This window comes from Patiria miniata, unplaced genomic scaffold (genome assembly GCF_015706575.1).
Source record: "Patiria miniata isolate m_02_andy unplaced genomic scaffold, ASM1570657v1 HiC_scaffold_13, whole genome shotgun sequence".
NCBI lineage: Eukaryota > Metazoa > Echinodermata > Asteroidea > Valvatida > Asterinidae > Patiria > Patiria miniata.
The window spans coordinates 11,922,861-11,939,857 of NW_024037051.1; the positions used below are offsets into that span (position 1 = coordinate 11,922,861).

Below are 16,997 nucleotides of genomic sequence, written 5' to 3' on the forward strand. Positions count from 1 at the left end.
TTATTTATTTATTTGGGCCATAAAAAGAAGGAATTCTACCAAAAAAATGTAAAATCTAATTCTTCCATTTGTGTCTTTACTTTTGGGCTGTGATAAATTGTAAAAGCAAGCTTAGAGCAAAAAGCAGGAAGTTTGAGGAGAAAATAAAGACAAGTCCAGAGAGGAAAGGGTATTGTTAAACTAAATAACTGACACCCCACATATGTTAAATTCTAATCCGAGGATCTGAATCTTTTATTTCTTCATGACCTGTATGACGTCTTCATGGCTCATGACATGCTGCAGGCCAACTCGTTGAGGGCTGTACTTAACACTGCAACCCTACAAAGATAAACAAATACAATATTAAAATATACAAATACAAGGTTGAAAAAAAATTCCAGGGAGTGATTTTAAACCAGGCCCAATTTCATAGTGCTGCTTAACAGCCGACTTTGTGATTACCGAGCCTCCATCTATTTCATAGGGACCGTTAAGCAGTAAGCACAGCAAAAGCAGGCTTAACCCTAGAAAAAAACTTTGCTTAAATCAGTGACGTAACAATAGAAATCTCCATGTGCGCGCAACCGTTAGCATGAAATAGTGCTTAAGCAGCAGCATGATTTTCTGCTATAGTAAGCACAACTTTTCTGCTTACTGTTGAGCAGTGCTATGAAATTGGGCCCTGCAACATCAAGAACACACAACAGCGTGTTCCGAAATACCCACAACTTCTTTTTCCCCCCATGTCTGAATACGTGACCAAAAGTACACCCCTTCCCCGGAAAAATAGTACACAGCTTTATTTTCTGCACGTCTTTATGTTTAGTATTTTGTAAACTTCATTTTGCAACTTCTTAACATGTGAGTAAAAGTCTGCTCGGAGTTCTTGAGAACGACTTACCCATACAAGAGCAAACTTAAAGTTGCTGACGAGAGTTCTGTGTATAGCGTGGCACTGCAGAAGAAGAAAAACAATAAATTTACATCAGCAGATTCAAAAAGTTGTGCAGTTTTTGAACATGAGTTTTTCTCAAAGCAGTAGTGCAGAACTCTACCTCTAAAATTTCACATGAGTGTACTTACGACGTGTTCCACTGTGCAGCCTTTTCTCATGATAATTCCTCCTTCAAAATCTGGCCTCTCTGAAAAAGAGGAAAGAAAACAACAAATTAGATATTAAGTACAGAGCTGCTGGTTGACCCAAAGCACACAGAGTACACGCAGGGTTCTACTTCAGTGGTAAGCCCGCTAACCAAGTGCTAGGCAAAACAGCGGTGGGCTAGTCGAACTATTCCTTAAAGCTATAGTCCATCATTTGCAGCCATACGAAAAGTAACTGGCGTAATTATTGTTGAAAAACAAATTTGGTTGAAAGATAGTAAGGGAACTAAACTCCCTGTGAAATTATTCTTTCTGGGAAGCTGTCATTTAGAAGTAAATCAACGAAAGAAGGCCTTCCCAACGGTGCCTCTTAAGACGCACCGTAGGAAAATTTAAATTAGTAGTTCGTTTTGTTATTCGGCGAAGCGCGCGCAAGCATTGGCACGACGCACACGCGGTTGCTAAAATTTGTCCGATCAGTGCGCGACGTCGCGTATAGCTGCAATTCAAAACAATTCAAAACATGATTCAGTAACTTTTGATTTGAAATTGAGATCCTAGAATGCCGTTTTTCTCGGAATATACAGCTGAAGCTCGGCTAAAACTTCATCAGGTTAGTTGTTCAGTATCCTTCATTAGATTTTGAACACTTTTTTTGCTTCAAACGAACAAAAAGCACAAATTACAAATGATGGGCTATATCTTTAAGTAGCCCAGCTGTCGAGTCAAAAATGATTGGGCTATGGCAAAGGTGAAAGGACAGGAAAAAATGAATCATTAAATTCAGAAAGCAAACCTGTATCAATTTGTCTTTAATTGTATTAACTGTTTAGGGTTAAATTATCAGATCTGTTAATTAAAAACACTGACAAGATTGCCTCAGGATACACGATTGACATGTATGCACATTGTTTATGAGACCCTATTAAAGAAAAACATGCGGGCTAGTGAAAATGCCTGCGGGCTTGTTAAGAGTCTGTTTCAGTGGCCCGGTTGTGAAAAAAAAGTCAAACCTCGATACACATACATATTTGTTTTCTTGTTAAACTGTTGCCGACCACCAATGGGTCAGTATGCTCATACCAAATCTTAAAATTCAGTCCCAAAATTTGAGGTTCAAGTTTCTGTTACCAATTTTAAAATCCATAGAATTTCAAATTTCACATCCACAAAATACATGTAGCGACACTGTTAACTTCTCAAAACTTCCGATTCCAAGTTTCTGTTTTTCCATTTTTGAAATCTGGCTGATTCTTCACTACACTATGGCCAAAACCTTTACAAGGTCTGGTACCTTACCTCCTCTCCTCTTGGTGTAGATGCATATAAGGCTGAGATACTCCCACGTCGTCTCCAGGAGGTAGTCTAGATTCAGCTTCATCTCACAGCTGATGACCACGCTGTTGGGCTCGTGAGCAATGCGATCCACCTCCTCTATGGACGTCTGATCTATCTTGTTATACACCTTTTGAAAAATTAATATTGGAAGTACAATCAAGCTACTTTTTCTTGAAAAAAAATTATAATAAATACTCAAGGAAAGCGATCACAATAAACAGGCCATCAGCCTGGGGGTTTGGCCAGTTTCAAATCAGGGCATAAATGATTATAGTGCGCAGGCGCAAGGTATACCGCCCCTAGAGTGGTAACAAGCATTTTGATGGACATTTTGAAAAAAAGGGTGATAACACCCAAAAAGCTGCCACCGCTGCAATGCTATCACATATTTTCCAACTCTGGAGGTGTATACCTTGCCAAAAATCGCTATGACGATTATTCCCCTCATTTGATATCGGTGGCCAAAATTTTGGACCGAGGCTGATGGTCTAAAAGATACCGAAGAGCTGATTTAGGAGACACTTCCGAAGATACTCCAGAAATGATTCATGCTATACACTTGGTGCAAGAGTACCCCCTCAATAGACCATTATCGTGTTGCCGCCATCTTGATTTTTTTCCCATTCAAATCAATGTAACCAAAGCGAGGCTGGAAGGAAAAATAAGTCTGGTTCCTTTTTGCACAAAACGCATTATCATTCCGTACTGTTATTGGATGCAGGGAACATGACTAAAATGGTGGCAGCATGATAAAGGTCTACGGAGTCAAAAAAGAAATATGACCAACATAAAGTCACTGCGAATTAATGCACATCATATTGTAATGAAAATAGCCTTTCGTCATTAGTGTATCTGTATCATTGTAGTTGGTAAAGCATCCCAGGGGAAACATCACACCAACTTAGAGAGAAGACAATGAGAAGAAAGTGCAGTTTTAGAGGTGGGAGGAAAAGCCCAGAAGATATTCTGGGGAAAACCCATGGAATCAGGCAGGGACTGAAAACCCAATCGACAAATTGACCCAGGCGGGATTCGAACCCGGGTCACAGCGGTGGAAGGCAGGGAAAGTACCGCTACGCCAACCCGACTCCCCACCTATTTTTGGTTTAGCCTGCCCCTCTCATCCATCACACCCCCTGAGCTGAGTGTGTATCAGTCCAGCCAGGCCTCTTATTTGCATAATTCTATTGTAAGCCCCATGTGCATGGAATTTGAACTAGCCATGTGTGCTTCAGTCTGCTGGGTGCTGTGCTAGGGATAGGTCGTCTGTGGAGGGCTGGGCAGGTTTTGCCTGGGCGTGACAAGGAAAGCCTTGAAGTAATGACCAAGTAAGTTGTAGTGCAGGACAACTTAGTTAATTCCCCCTGGGTTGGGAGTAGAGTTATGGTGCTTTTACCATAAGCTACCCCACTCACTGCAACCATCACCAAGCCCCGCCCTTTGTAATTTCTCATAATGAATTGTTTTCCTTGCATTTATTCTACAAGTTCCTTTATTCAGTACTTTAATTAAAGATATAGTCCATCATTTGCAATTTGTGCATTTTGTTCGTTTCAAGCAACAAAAGTGTTCAAAATCTAATGAAGGATACTGAACAACTAACCTGATGAAGTTTCAGCTCAGCTTCAGCTGTATATTCCGAGAAAAACAGCATTCTAGGATCTCAATTTTAAATCAAAAGTTGCTGAATCATGTTTTGAATTGGGCCTGAATTCAGCGTCCGAGACACGTTCTCACTGAGCCGATTGCAGCTATACGTGATGTCGCGCACTGATCCGTGGAATTATAGCAACCGCACGCGCGTGTGCGTCGTGCCAATGCTTGCGCGCGCTTCGCCGAATAACAAAACGAACTACTAATTTAAATTTTCCTAAAGGCCTTCTTTCGTTGATTACTTCAAAATGACAGCTTGCCAGAAAGAATAATTTCACAGGGAGTTTAGTCCCCTTACTATCTTTCAACCAAGTAGGTTTTCAACAATAATTACGCCAGTTACTTTTCGGATGGCTGCAAATGATGGACTATAGCTTTAAAGAACTTGAATCATAGCGCTAAGTTGCCCCTAAAATTAGAAGTAATTAGTAGTAGAAATAAGTAGACAGATCCGATCTTTCTAAATAAATTAATTTACTTGAAGCCTATTACATCTTCGCTCTGTACCAAGTTATTTGTTTGTCTCGCTGCGGCACCTAACCACGCTACAATATATGAATTATAATTATTAGTTGTGCGTATTCCACATGATGTATACCTATTGCATCCAACACAATTGCCTGTGTGTGATCACACAGTCAAGATTGCATCGACCCGCCTCCGGGTGACATCTAAACACGCCAATCCCTCGTGCGTTTTGTACACACACACACAAAGTCCGTGAAGTCTGTAGAGGCGGACCGTGGGTTGATCTTGAATTGGCCGTTAACCCCATGCGCACGGGAAGCGGTCATGGCCGCGGCCGCTAATCCTCATTGGAATGCAGTTGCCAGCTGTGGTATGCCGTGGCACACGGCTAGTGGGTAGTTCCACAGCTGCTGCTTTTGTGCAGTCCCGCTACCACACAAAGGCTGTGCAGTCATGCGGGCCACTTGCTCTATGTGTGGAGGAATGTCCCCATTATAACCCGTCCTTAAGGAGTTAAGCACGGCCAATTGTTTGACAATTTACGCTCCAGTGCACACCCCGTAGTATTGAAACTTAGGTTTCGGCAAGAAATATCGTTCAAATACTGTTGAAATGACTCTTGCGAATCGGTATTTGTGGCGTTTGGCTGTGTATCAGAAGTTGGCTGGAAAATTTTGCCTTTTGCGAAAATCAAAATTTTCGGCAAAAAACAATCCCCACGCGAAGTGGTAAATTAAGCTGACGCCAATGCGATGGATCGGTATGCCAACGACACACTGGTTGGTCTCAGACTCTCAATCCTACGTGAGATATGTTGGGGCTGTGTTAACCCTAAAGGGGCCGGGTTATTTTGACCATCTCTCAGCCGGGGGGGGGGGGGCGGATTCCGCCCCCCCCCTAAGATCTCGGCCATCGAGTGACGAAAATTTTTGAAACTCACCACATGCATAGAGCAACTCTTCCTAAACATGCCCAAGAAATTTCATGACTATAGGTCAAAGGGTTTTAAATTATGGCTAATTAATTATTCATATGTATGAATGGCAATTCTGCTCGGTGTACACGACGTATATGCGAAAATTCAGTTTTCTCCCGTACTCACATATATACAAGGCAGGTATATTCTGTTTCCGACCACCACGTCTATGAACTCATCCGGTGTGCAGTCGTCCCTGAATAGAACCTCGGCATTGAAAATTTCTGAGGAAAAAGCTAAGGAAAAAAACCCTATCGTTGAAAATTGTGACCGATTTACATATTTTGCATGTTTAGAAGACTTTGACAGCTCAGGCCAAAAAAAAAAATATTGTTCTGCTTCCAGTTTCCCTACCTACATTATTCTGACAGCCCCTATCCTATTTTTTTGGGAGGGAAATGAGAAATAAAACCACGTAAAACCATCAATTTTTACCTTTTACCCTTGACTACATGCAGACGCTTCCATATGATCGTACACAAAAAAAATTGGCCAAAAATCCCTACTTACCTACCCTATTATTGAATGCCATGTAATCGGAAGAAATTTTTTTGGGGGGCCTTAATAATTTTTCAACCAGTTACGAAGCCTGAAACAATTAAATAACAAAATTGCTCAAATCTATGGTTCCAATAGACCTGAGACGTAATGACGTAATGGCTTTGTTTACATATGCGCTTTCCTATGGGAGCGAAGTCGGGACACCAGATAAAGTGGGGTCCGTCTACTACATAGGAAAGTGCACATGTAAACAAAGTATGACGTCATTACGTCTTAGGCCTATTGTATGACGCCAAAGTACCACGTAACCATCCAGTTTTCCCATATTCAGCCACTAATCATTGCAGTAATATGGTTGTCATAATCATGCCGACCTGCACTGGCTTCGGTGTTGGCTTCGTGTTTTCTCAGTTTTTGTCACCCATCACAGCTTTAAAGGCTTGCCTACTACAAAAGAGACACTGACTTTGCAGTACCCGGATGTAGGTTGGGTCGTGAAAGAGCCCTACGCCGTGAGGTGGCAATAAATCAAACGTATCTTGGCACTGCCAGTAAAGGATACTGTACTCGTGTAGGATTAACTGGATAAGCTTCTCGTTACACTTGGTGAGCGTCAGCGTGGAGTTGAACGATAAACCCCCGGCTTTCTTTATCTGTATAAATAAATATATAAATCAATGAAAAACCGAACTCTGCAAGATCCTTCACAATTCATCAATAACACAGCACTGAAAGTGATTAAGGCAAGGGACTTGGTCACAGTGTCCAAAAATGTTGTTGTGATCAATTGAGTATTGTGCAGTGATGCGTGACTGAAACAAAATGAAACTCGTAGGGATGGGAGCCAAGGATAAAGAGTATCTGCACAATAAAAAAAATTTCAAAATTGACTTCATGGCTTTGTAGTTATCTCCAAAAAAAAGGCAGACGGATACTTTTTTTGGGACATACTGTATGATATCTCTACTATTGGTACTAAACCTTTTTCACTTGAAAAGTGATATTGTTAGTATGCAATGCTCCACAAACACAGAGATAGGAAAGCTATGAGCAATCTCACCTTGAAGTATATGTTTGGCTTGGCTTTGTTCAGTCTCAGGCCGACAGTCTCCAGCTCCTGCGTCAGTAGTTGCCTGGGCAAAAGAACGCAAGGAAAACAAACAAAGAATGTATCAGAGACCTGGGACCAATCCTTTATGAAATTGGGCCTTGTTCAGCAGTTGTACCAACTGAGATATCCACATACATGAGATGCTAACACACGATCTTTTGCAGATTTGTGCATATAAAGATACACGTGATCATTTGCTCTTTGTAAAGTGTTGCGCAGTGATGTAGGACTCGAGTCGAGTCCGACTCAAGCCACATTTTTCGTGACTGGAGTCGCATTAGAAAATGACTCGGACTCAGACTCGACCATGATGACTCGGACTCGAGCTTGGTGACTCGAGACTCGAGTCACAAATTTTTTATTAAAAGAAAAAAACATAACGTTACGTATTTGTGTGACAAACGTAGCATTCTTTTTTACTTCATAGACAAAACACGGCGACGCGAAAAATCACATCCAGGGGGCAGCGCACGCACGCCTAGTGCCTGCACGACGAGCACCAGGCCCCGGTGTCATGCCAAAAAGTGTCTGGTATCATGGAAGAGGTTTTTTTTAGGGATATGAATTAAAAGGAAAACACGTTTTGGGTCTAAACAACATGTACACACACAAGGTACACTGCATACAGTGGGATTTCCTCTAAAAAAATTTGAAAACATTTTGATTAGTTTGGTGAACAACTAAGAACAAGTGACTTTTGACTCCAACTCGGAACTAAGAACAAGTGACTTTTGACTCCAACTCGGACTCGAGGCTTGTGACTCCAACTCGGACTCGAGGCTTGTGACTCGAGAATCGGACTCAGACTCGAGGCTTGTAACTCGACACTCGGACTCGGGGCTTGTGACTCGAGACTCGGACCCGCACTTGAAGCTTATGACTCGAGACTCGGACTCTGACTCGAGGCTTGTTACTCGAGACTCGGACTCGACATTGGTGACTCGACTACAACACTGGTGTTGCGTCTGAAGCAACAACATTGCTAGAAATCCTACATAGGGTGCATAACAACTAACCTATTGAAAAGTTAACCTCAGTGACCGCTACATATTTTTGAAAAAAAACCACACAGAAATCACATAATGTACAGTGGAACGCCGCTTTAATGAACATCGCGGGATCCACAGAAATTGTTCGTAATAATGATCATTCAGTATAGTGCTTTTAAGCTACCGGTGCTCCAGTACTCACTTTTCAATAAATAGTGCCCTTCAGAACTTCACCCTGCAAGCCCTGATAGTTACTGAAAGATGAGTATGAACGCGTGCCAACTATTGAATTATACAATTACAGTTTTTGAGCTTACTACTTATAGCAATGGTCGGCTTTCCCTTTCTATTCCTTGGGGAAATAATAGTCACTTGTGGCTCTTCTGCTAACATTTTTCAACAGCATACACAAAAATCAGCAGCCAAGCACGATGTTCAGTAAAGCCGAATGCTCAGAGTAGGGGTGTTCAGTGTAGCAACGTTCCACTTTATGCACATTGTCTACAGGCACACTTGTTTTTAACCACCTTTTTTCCAATAATTGGAACCATTTCTGGAGGAATAATTTCACAGGATGTGTGGTATAAGTCTTTCATTCTGAGCAAGGATTTTCCCATTAATACAGCAGGTATGTCAGGATAATTACCAATGTCCCTGCGTGCCTTTAAATCACAGAAAAAATTAAAAATAAAATAAAACATAGCATGAAACCAACCTTTGTACATCTCCTTTGTTTGCATCCAGCATCATGATGACCACGTCAGCCGTCCTCGCCACGGCGATGACCTGACGACCTCTACCCTTACCTTGTCAAGTAACAAATCAGGATAAAAAGCTGCTGGCTGAATGGTTTCTACAGTAAGTGATCGTCTGACTACTTTTGAAATAACTACAAAACCATGAGGTCAATTTTGAAAATTGTTGGTTGTGCAGATACTCTTAAAGCTATAGTCCATCATTTGTAATTAGTGCATTTTGTTCGTTTGAAGCAACACAAGTGTTCAAAATCTAATGAAGGATACTGAGCAACTAACCTGATGAAGTTTCAGCTAAGCTTCAGCTGTACATTCCGAGAAAAGCAGCATTCTAAGATCTCAATTTCAAATCAAAAGTTACTGAATCATGTTTTGAATTGTTTTGAATTGCAGCTATACGCGGCGTCGCGCACTGATCCGACGAATTATAACAACCGCGCGCGCATGTGCGTCGTTCCAATACTTGTGCGCGCTGCGCTGAATAACAAAACGAACTACTAATTTAAATTTCCCTACGGTGCTTCTTAAGAAGCACCGTTGGAAATGCCTTCTTTCGTTGTTTACTTCAAAATGACCGCTTCCCAGAAAGAATAATTTCACAGGGAGTTTAGTTCCCTTACTATCTTTCAACCAAGTGTGTTTTTCAACAGTAATTACGCCAGTTACTTTTCGGATGGCTGCAAATGATGGACTATAGCTTTAAGCCTCAGCCTCAACCCCTATGAGTTTCATTTGATTTCAGTCACGCATCACTACACAATTGTCAATTGATCACAACAACATTTTTGGACACTGTGGCCAAGTTCCTTGCCTTATTCAATTTCAGTGCTGAGTTAAGTAAGCTACTCGGGCCAGGAGAATACTCAGGCACCGAGAGTAATGCGCACACAACATTTTCTTGCACTCGGGAGTAGCAAGTCAAGAGTAACACGCTCGAAAGCACTCCAACAGTCAAACCATATTTCTCATAAGCACTGTGGCAGTCAAATTCCATCACCAGACAAAAGTGGGTGACTGGTAGGCACAGCTGGCTTATCAATCTCCTGCAGCCAAAGCATAGTTATATCAGGTTTCATAACAATCACAGCCAGTCAATCCTGCTTTGTGAAGGCAGGGAGCACTCAACTTTTTAAGAACAGTCACTTGTATTTATTTTTGACTGCTGGGCTGGCCTTGTTGAAACTGCCAGCCAGAGAGGGAGGGCCAACAGAGGACTTGTGACGACTTTGATAGGACGTGACTACAACTATGATGTCTTTAAAGAGGTTGTGGAATGCTCGAAGACATTTCCGTCATTTTTCGGGTATATGTAGCCTAAGGTGTGATGAAATAAAAACGACTATTGTTTCTGTCATAAAATGAGTACAAAAGGTACTTTTGAGAGCTGTTTTTCAAGTCCTGTCATGCCTGTTTCGACCCGAACGTGCAATTTGTGTAAAAGTCGTCATTGCGGGCAGCAAACAAAACACAGTAAATCGTGACGTAATAAACAGGACTCCCGATGCAGAGTAGCATAAACGAGTCCTGTTTATTACGTCACGATTTGCTGTGTTTTGTTTGCTGCCCGCAACGACGACTTTTTACAAATTGCACGTTCGGGTCGAAACAGGACCTGAAAAATAACTCTCAAAAGTAACCTTTGTACTCATTTCATGACAGAAACAATAGTCGTTTTTATTTCATCACACCTTAGGCTACATATACCCAAAAAATGACGGAAATGTCTTCGAGCATTCCACAACCTCTTTAAGACTAAGAGCACTTATAGCTACTCATTTGAATGTTTTATCAAGCAATTTCTACTCGGCAAATAAACTCTTTTTTAAGTCACCTTGAGAAGCTCCTTCAATGATTCCTGGAAGATCCAGCAGCTGGATGTTGGCACCGTTGTACTGAGGGGAAAAATAAGCAACAAAGCAAATGGCATAAAAATAAATTTTAACATTCAATGACTATTCTGTAATATCTTTGTGGTGAGTCGATACACCGGCTCAAAATGGCATTCGATAGAGACAACAAGCCAACAAGCCAAAACATATCGAACCAAACGTCATAACGCATTGTTTTACTTCTGCCTAATTAAGGCAATTATGTCCACAAAGACTTAAAAGAGAAAAAACTATTTGTAAACGCTCTTTCTGAAAAGTACAAACACACCCAAACCACAGAGTGCAAGGTTTGTCACAGCCTGTGTGGATATAGATTTAAAGGCACTTTTGTCAAGTAAGGTCACTTTTTTAATACACTAACCCTACTCAATCCAACATGATCCAACTATTTTACACTTCTGTTGGATTCTGTTGGATCGAGCAGTAAACCCTTTGTATATATTCCTGTTGAAATCTGTTGGATTCAGCATGCTACTGAAAACATTCAGAGTCAGTTTCTGTTGGGTACTGGTAAATAACGGTAAGTTGGACTCTGTTGGATCCAGCAGGAAACAGAAAAATAAGGCCCAGTTGGATTCTGTTGGATTGAGCATGCCAGTCATTTGATATGTTCAGGTACCCAACAACTTGGCAAGTTGGATTGTGTGGGACTGCGTTGGATTGAGCAGGAAACTCATATGGGTAACTGTCAGACTCTGTTAGATTTATAGTAGGGTAGTCCTGGGGAACTACTAGGGGGTTAGTGATTCATTAAACCTGACACAACTCAACCCATCAAACCCCAACGGCATGTTTTGTTGGAATCTGTCAGGATGGGTACAGTACCCCTAAACTGACAGTCTTTTACATCGGGTTGGCACACCTCCAGAATCAAAGTCAGAAATATGTGTGCGCAGTTTCCCATATGGGCGTAGGAATTTGCCAGGATGGGTGTGGTTCCTAGTAAATCATGCTAGGGAGTTAGGGTTAAAGTAACCATAAACTTGAGGGGAAACAATGACCTCGACTCACCTCAATGACCCCGGGAATACAGGTCAAGGTGGTGAAAGCATAGGATGCCGACTCGCTGTGCGTCTTGGTGAGTGTGTTCAGAAGAGTGGACTAATACATGAAGGTAACAATCACAAATGTTATATGGCTTAAAGGAAATATACAACATTTGCAAACATCAACAAATAAAACTACCAAGTTTTTACGAAATACCTTACTAGGATGTTGGTTAATGACAGTCTAAAGCATCCTGTAAAATTATGGCACCTGGTGTGAAGTCATTTTCAAGAAAATGGTATTTTTGTATAAATTTCCAACTGTGGTTGGCCGACCACCGTTGGAAAAACCTAACTATTTTTCATCTACTGCTCCAAATTTACCAATTTTTTCAGTCAAAATTTTGTTTGCTATTGGTTACATGTTCATGAACGGGTGCAGGCCAGCTAGACTGGTTCCGTTACCTTACAATTTTCCGGCATCTATAAATTGATCCATTTCATCTTAAGTGGAGTCAGGGAACCAGACTACTTGAACATTTTTTTTTTCCATGGCTTTTCCAGCATTTTCAAACACAAAACTTCAAAAATGTCAGTGTAACAATATTTGATCTATTATACTAATCCATCAAATAGTTCATTTCTGAAAATTACAGCAAAAGCCAATGATGTACATTCCCTTTAAGAACTAATCTCTAAAGGGCTACCAACAAAATCTACTTTTTTAAGGCGAACAAAACCTTCAATTTTAAGTTGAATACAGTATATAAATGACAAACACGTGTACATGTGTACAAGGAATACAATTCGGGCGATTCACAATGCAGTGCGCCACCAAGAGTTTGCCACGGAGAGTCCATTTTTCAAGTTTACGGTCGACATAACATGGCCCATTTGCATGAGTGTCGGTAGACAACTTGAGCTAATTATGTCATAGATTGGGGCATAGCGTTCTGCCGCCTAACAAAAACGCCATATTGATAACAAGAAAAGAAATGACTGACCGAAAAAACTAACAATTTCAAATGTCCCGCGCATCGAATTTGTCGACCATCTCCCACAATGCACTGGGAAAAATGAACTCTCCGTAGCAAATTCTTGGTGGCGCACTGCATTGTGAATCGTCCGAATTGGCAACACATTATGTAAGGCCAAGTAAAATAAAAAACATGTTTAGTGTCGTACCTTTTTAAAAAAAGGAAGGAGGCCCTTTTCTTTCTTTTTTTTTCTTTCCAAAATGGCCGCCCAACCCATTTTCCAAATGACCAGCCAGGCTATTTTTTAAGATGGCAGCCAGCTTTTTTTTTAAATGGCCGCCACTTGGACTCAGGAAATGACATACCAGCTTTATATGGGCTTTTTTTTTTTAACTAAATTTAAAAAAAAATTTAAAAAAGAGGCGGCCAAAAAGGAAGCGGGAAGGGACGCTAAACATGTTTTTTTTGTTTTTTTGCCAAAGCAATGTTGTTTTCTTTTTAGGGGAATTTGAAAGTTTAAAGTAATGCTTTGCATGTACTGCCTTTTTAACTCTAAACCTTAAATGTTTCCGATAGAAGTTCCCCAATTTGTTTTCATCGCACTTTATATGAACTCAGCGGCACATTTTATGTACTTTCACTTCCAATGTACTGTAAAGGGCTGGGCTATACTTCCTCAAAAAAAAAAATCTGGTGACTTTACCTTGCCAACAGATGGGAAACCAATCAGAGCAACTCTGGCATCTCCAGATTTCATCACATCAAAGCCTTCCCCCTATTGGACGATACAAGTTAAAATTTTACATTAAACACTAAAATGTGCTTTATTTTATGTTAATTTTAGGTAATGAATGAAAGGTTTCTCAAAAAGGTTCAAGTGCAAGGCTCAAAAGCCTGAAGAAGGGTAGACAAAGAAAACGCTGAAGACATATTCGGATCGAGCAGTGGTAAGAACATTCTAGAGTGTTAAGCAAAATAAAAAAAAAAACATGTTTAGCGTCCTGCCTCTTTGACAAAAAGGAAGGAGGAGGCCCTTTTTTTTTTTTTTTTTCTTTTCAAAATGGCCGCCCGACACATTTTTCAAGACAACGCGGCCGGGCTATTTTTCAAGATGGTTACCAGCTTTTTTCAAAATGGCCGCCACTTGGACTCATTGACTATTTCCACAGCTTTATACACAGTATAAAAGTCTAAAAATACTATTTCTTTCGTCAGAGATCGTTAAAACTTATCAATTTTTGTCTTTTAAAAAAAAAAAAAAAAAAAAAAAAAGGAGGCGGCCTCTAAAAAGGAAGCGGGCGGGGACGCTAAACATGTTTTTTTTTTACTTCGCCTTATTCATGCTTCAATGGGGTGGAATGAGGGATTGTCACCCATGCAAGTAAGATAAATACCTTAGGACCGCTTTTGGTCGTGGGTTCAATCAGCTGTGCTCGATACCTGGCAAGTTTTGCCTTCAGTAGACCCAGATGGTACTCAGTGGCTGAAGTCAAGGAAAACAAAATATGAAATAAAATCAACATCAATCCTAAAAAATATCACCTTAAAGTAGCCCAAGTAACTTGGACCCAACTTAACTCCTTTTTAACATTTTGGACATAGTCTGGGCCCAAGTTGAATGTCATTGACATGGCGTTTCAAATAATTAACGACCCAACCATTTTCCAACAAAAACATCAGACTACTAAATATAATATATTTTACTAACCCTAACTCCCTAGGGGTGTGCAAAATCGTATTGAAATTGGAGGATTCAGGACTGTTAGGGCTATATATGCCTTTTTGATTATTTGAAAAGCCATGTCTGACATTCAAACTTGGGCCCTATCGCCAGACCATGTCCAAATGTTAAGAAGGTGATAAGTTGGGCCCAAGATAACCAGGCTAACCTAAAATGAGTGACACCCCCCCCCAAAAAATGGCGTTTGTGAAGTTATGGGCCCTGTTCCTATATCCCCATTTTTAGATTGTCAGACTTATAGCAAACTAGTTTAGCGACATTTAAAACCATTTAGGAGTGTCGTTGATAGAGGGCACAGTTTTTATTTTTTTAGGGAAATTTTGGGATAAAACTAAAAGTGACGACAAAGATGAAAAAACTCAACATGAAAATAAAGATGGCGATCACCGTGACCATGGCATGCCGTGACGCACCGCAAATGCACGAAAACACATTGATTTGCATGGTATCAAATGTAAAAAACTTCTACTAAGTCCAAAGCTTTTTTGCAGTTGTAGCATAAACTTGCCAAACTTTTGTCAAAACATAGCTCCATGTGTCCATGAAATAGTGTAGCCTATTCTATTTTTTTCACGAAATTGGTGCAGCGCTAAAGTCTAGAACAATCAGGCACTGGATAAAAAATACACCTACCCTTATTCTTCTGAGTCCTTCCAATCTCTCTCTCGACTTCTGCTATCTTCTCTAAAATCCCCATGATCAAAGGTAACTTTTGATGGCCGCCAGGCCCCAAAAATGAAAAAAACAACAGTCAGCGATAGAGTTCTCACTCGAGTTCTCAAGAAGTCGACGGTGTGGTTCCCGAATAGACTTGGCCTGTGGTTCTTAGTAAATCTGTTCTGCTTGTCAGGCAACAACCACGCGTGTTGTGCACGTGAGATGGGTCATTGAAAAGGTACTTGACTTGTACAAGTTTATTAAAGAATAATGAGGTCCATTAACCTTATATAGCGCCCTCAACCTGACCATTGCAACTTCGCGGGTTTCCGAAACGGCGGCTTTATTGCTGTCCGAGTTCATTTTTGGCTTCAGAATAATTTCAAAGCTTCAATAATATGCAAACTAAATGAAAACAATCGAAGATTTAATCTGCTATTATGATATTGAAGACGCAGAATATATATGGACATATGTTGAGTCAGACTTGAACCCCAGGTCGGACGTCGGGGCCAAAAAATCTCCTAAAACATGATTGAATTCAAGTTGAAGCCGCAGTTTCGAAAAAAGGCTAAAAAGTTTCTTAACCCCGGCACGTCAGCTCATTAGCATATGAAAGAGCCCTACCTTGCAGAAACTTTCTTAGCCAATGGGAGCTCGCGTGGAGATCGTCTGCTGGGCGATTTGCTGCATAAACCGTTCCGCAGCGCAGCGCAAACTCGCAAAGCTATTATTTTGTCAGAGATGTCAGGCGGCCTGTACATGCGAAAGGAAAACTTAATCACAGCAACAGCAAGTTATGCATAGACAATGAGGCAATGAGTGTCTTGTGCTGATGGATTCGGAGTTAAGTTTGGATGGAGAGTGTGGAACTTCGAACGTAAGTTGTGCTTGAGTTTTTGAAGTTGTCTTAAACACACGAAAAAGGTTAATGGCGTCGTAAGACCCCCATGCGGATGACAACCAAAAAATTGTAGGCCCAACCATGCCAGCTATAATGGCAGCTATCGTGACCTAGAGCGAATCCGTGTTCGCAAAACAATAACTCATTCGTGTACATGTTGCGACGATGTTGCGCTAGCATTACGTGAAATTACGTCCATTGGCTGGAGTACTATTATTACTAGTAGTGTGCTGGGCTGCAGGCCCACAGCAACCATGTATATAAGAGGCCAATTTGTTCCATTTTAGACGGCTTGTCGTATTTTGGTCGAGCTTCAGTTTTTAAAAAAACATGAGATTTAAAATTGAAATACGTTTCTTGTCCTGTCGGAAAGGCTAAAATAAGAACTTGTTGCTTGTTGGTTTGCTAAACTATCTGTTTATATTTTAAGGTTTAAATGACTTGACCCAATCTTGTTATTTAAAAAAAAAGTTACTCCTTGACTTAGTTTTCTTTACCAAGTAATTATGTACACGCCAAAACGTCACTTCCCCACCCCAGCCAAATGAAAACTGCGCTTATTATAATTAAGCTCCAGCATTTTGTAGACTGTAGAATTTTTTTTGAATTTGAGCATTGAGTGTTTCGGTAAATAATTTTGTGGCGCGGCGTACAGTTCGACGATCAATTATTAAAGGCAGCAGGCCTAGGGGAAATATATCGGGCCTGTTAACTTTACAGAGCGCCCTCATCGTTTTCATTCTGGTCACGTCGCGCGCGGCGCGTATGAGAGTGCAGAATGCCCATAGCTAGCTACTGTTAAATGATTAAACAATTCAACATAGCTGTAGCTCTATGAACATGTATCATTCGTCGAGATTTGTAATGATGATCACAATATGACAAATGTAAAGGATTTTAGCGATGGGCCTGCGTGTTTTATGACGTACCAAACACACAAGGGGAGTCTTAAATTAATTAGTTTTAGGG

General features: G+C 40.7%; 2 protein-coding genes across 2 annotated transcripts in view; one reads left to right on the forward strand and one right to left on the reverse strand.

Annotated features, from left to right (window-relative positions):
- LOC119721297 (developmentally-regulated GTP-binding protein 2-like) lies at positions 1–15,346 on the reverse strand. The gene is made up of 13 exons (XM_038191303.1): positions 15,101–15,346; positions 14,121–14,209; positions 13,430–13,501; positions 11,775–11,864; positions 10,706–10,766; positions 8,835–8,925; positions 7,080–7,152; positions 6,582–6,672; positions 5,645–5,742; positions 2,383–2,548; positions 1,066–1,124; positions 884–937; positions 1–321 (listed from the first exon to the last, which is right to left on the reverse strand). The coding sequence occupies exons 1-13, from the start codon at positions 15,162–15,164 to the stop codon at positions 235–237; spliced, it is 1,095 nt and encodes a 364-aa protein (XP_038047231.1). The 5' UTR covers positions 15,165–15,346; the 3' UTR covers positions 1–234.
- Positions 8,896–16,997, forward strand: part of LOC119721587 — a 97,266-nt gene continuing 89,164 nt past the window's right edge. Inside the window, exon 1 of the mRNA XM_038191666.1 lies at positions 8,896–8,977. The gene's annotated coding sequence lies outside the window, so the exon portion shown is untranslated. The remainder of the gene's footprint in view (positions 8,978–16,997) is intronic.

Coding starts and splice junctions, on each gene's coding strand:
- LOC119721297 (XM_038191303.1), bottom strand. CDS start 15,164: ATGGGGATTTTAGAGAAGATAGCAGAAGTCGAGAGAGAGATTGGAAGG. Junction 14,210..15,100: donor AAGGACTCAGAAGAATAAGG/GTAGGTGTATTT, acceptor CCTTGACTTCAG/CCACTGAGTACCATCTGGGT. Junction 11,865..13,429: donor GTTTCCCATCTGTTGGCAAG/GTAAAGTCACCA, acceptor TTCATGTATTAG/TCCACTCTTCTGAACACACT.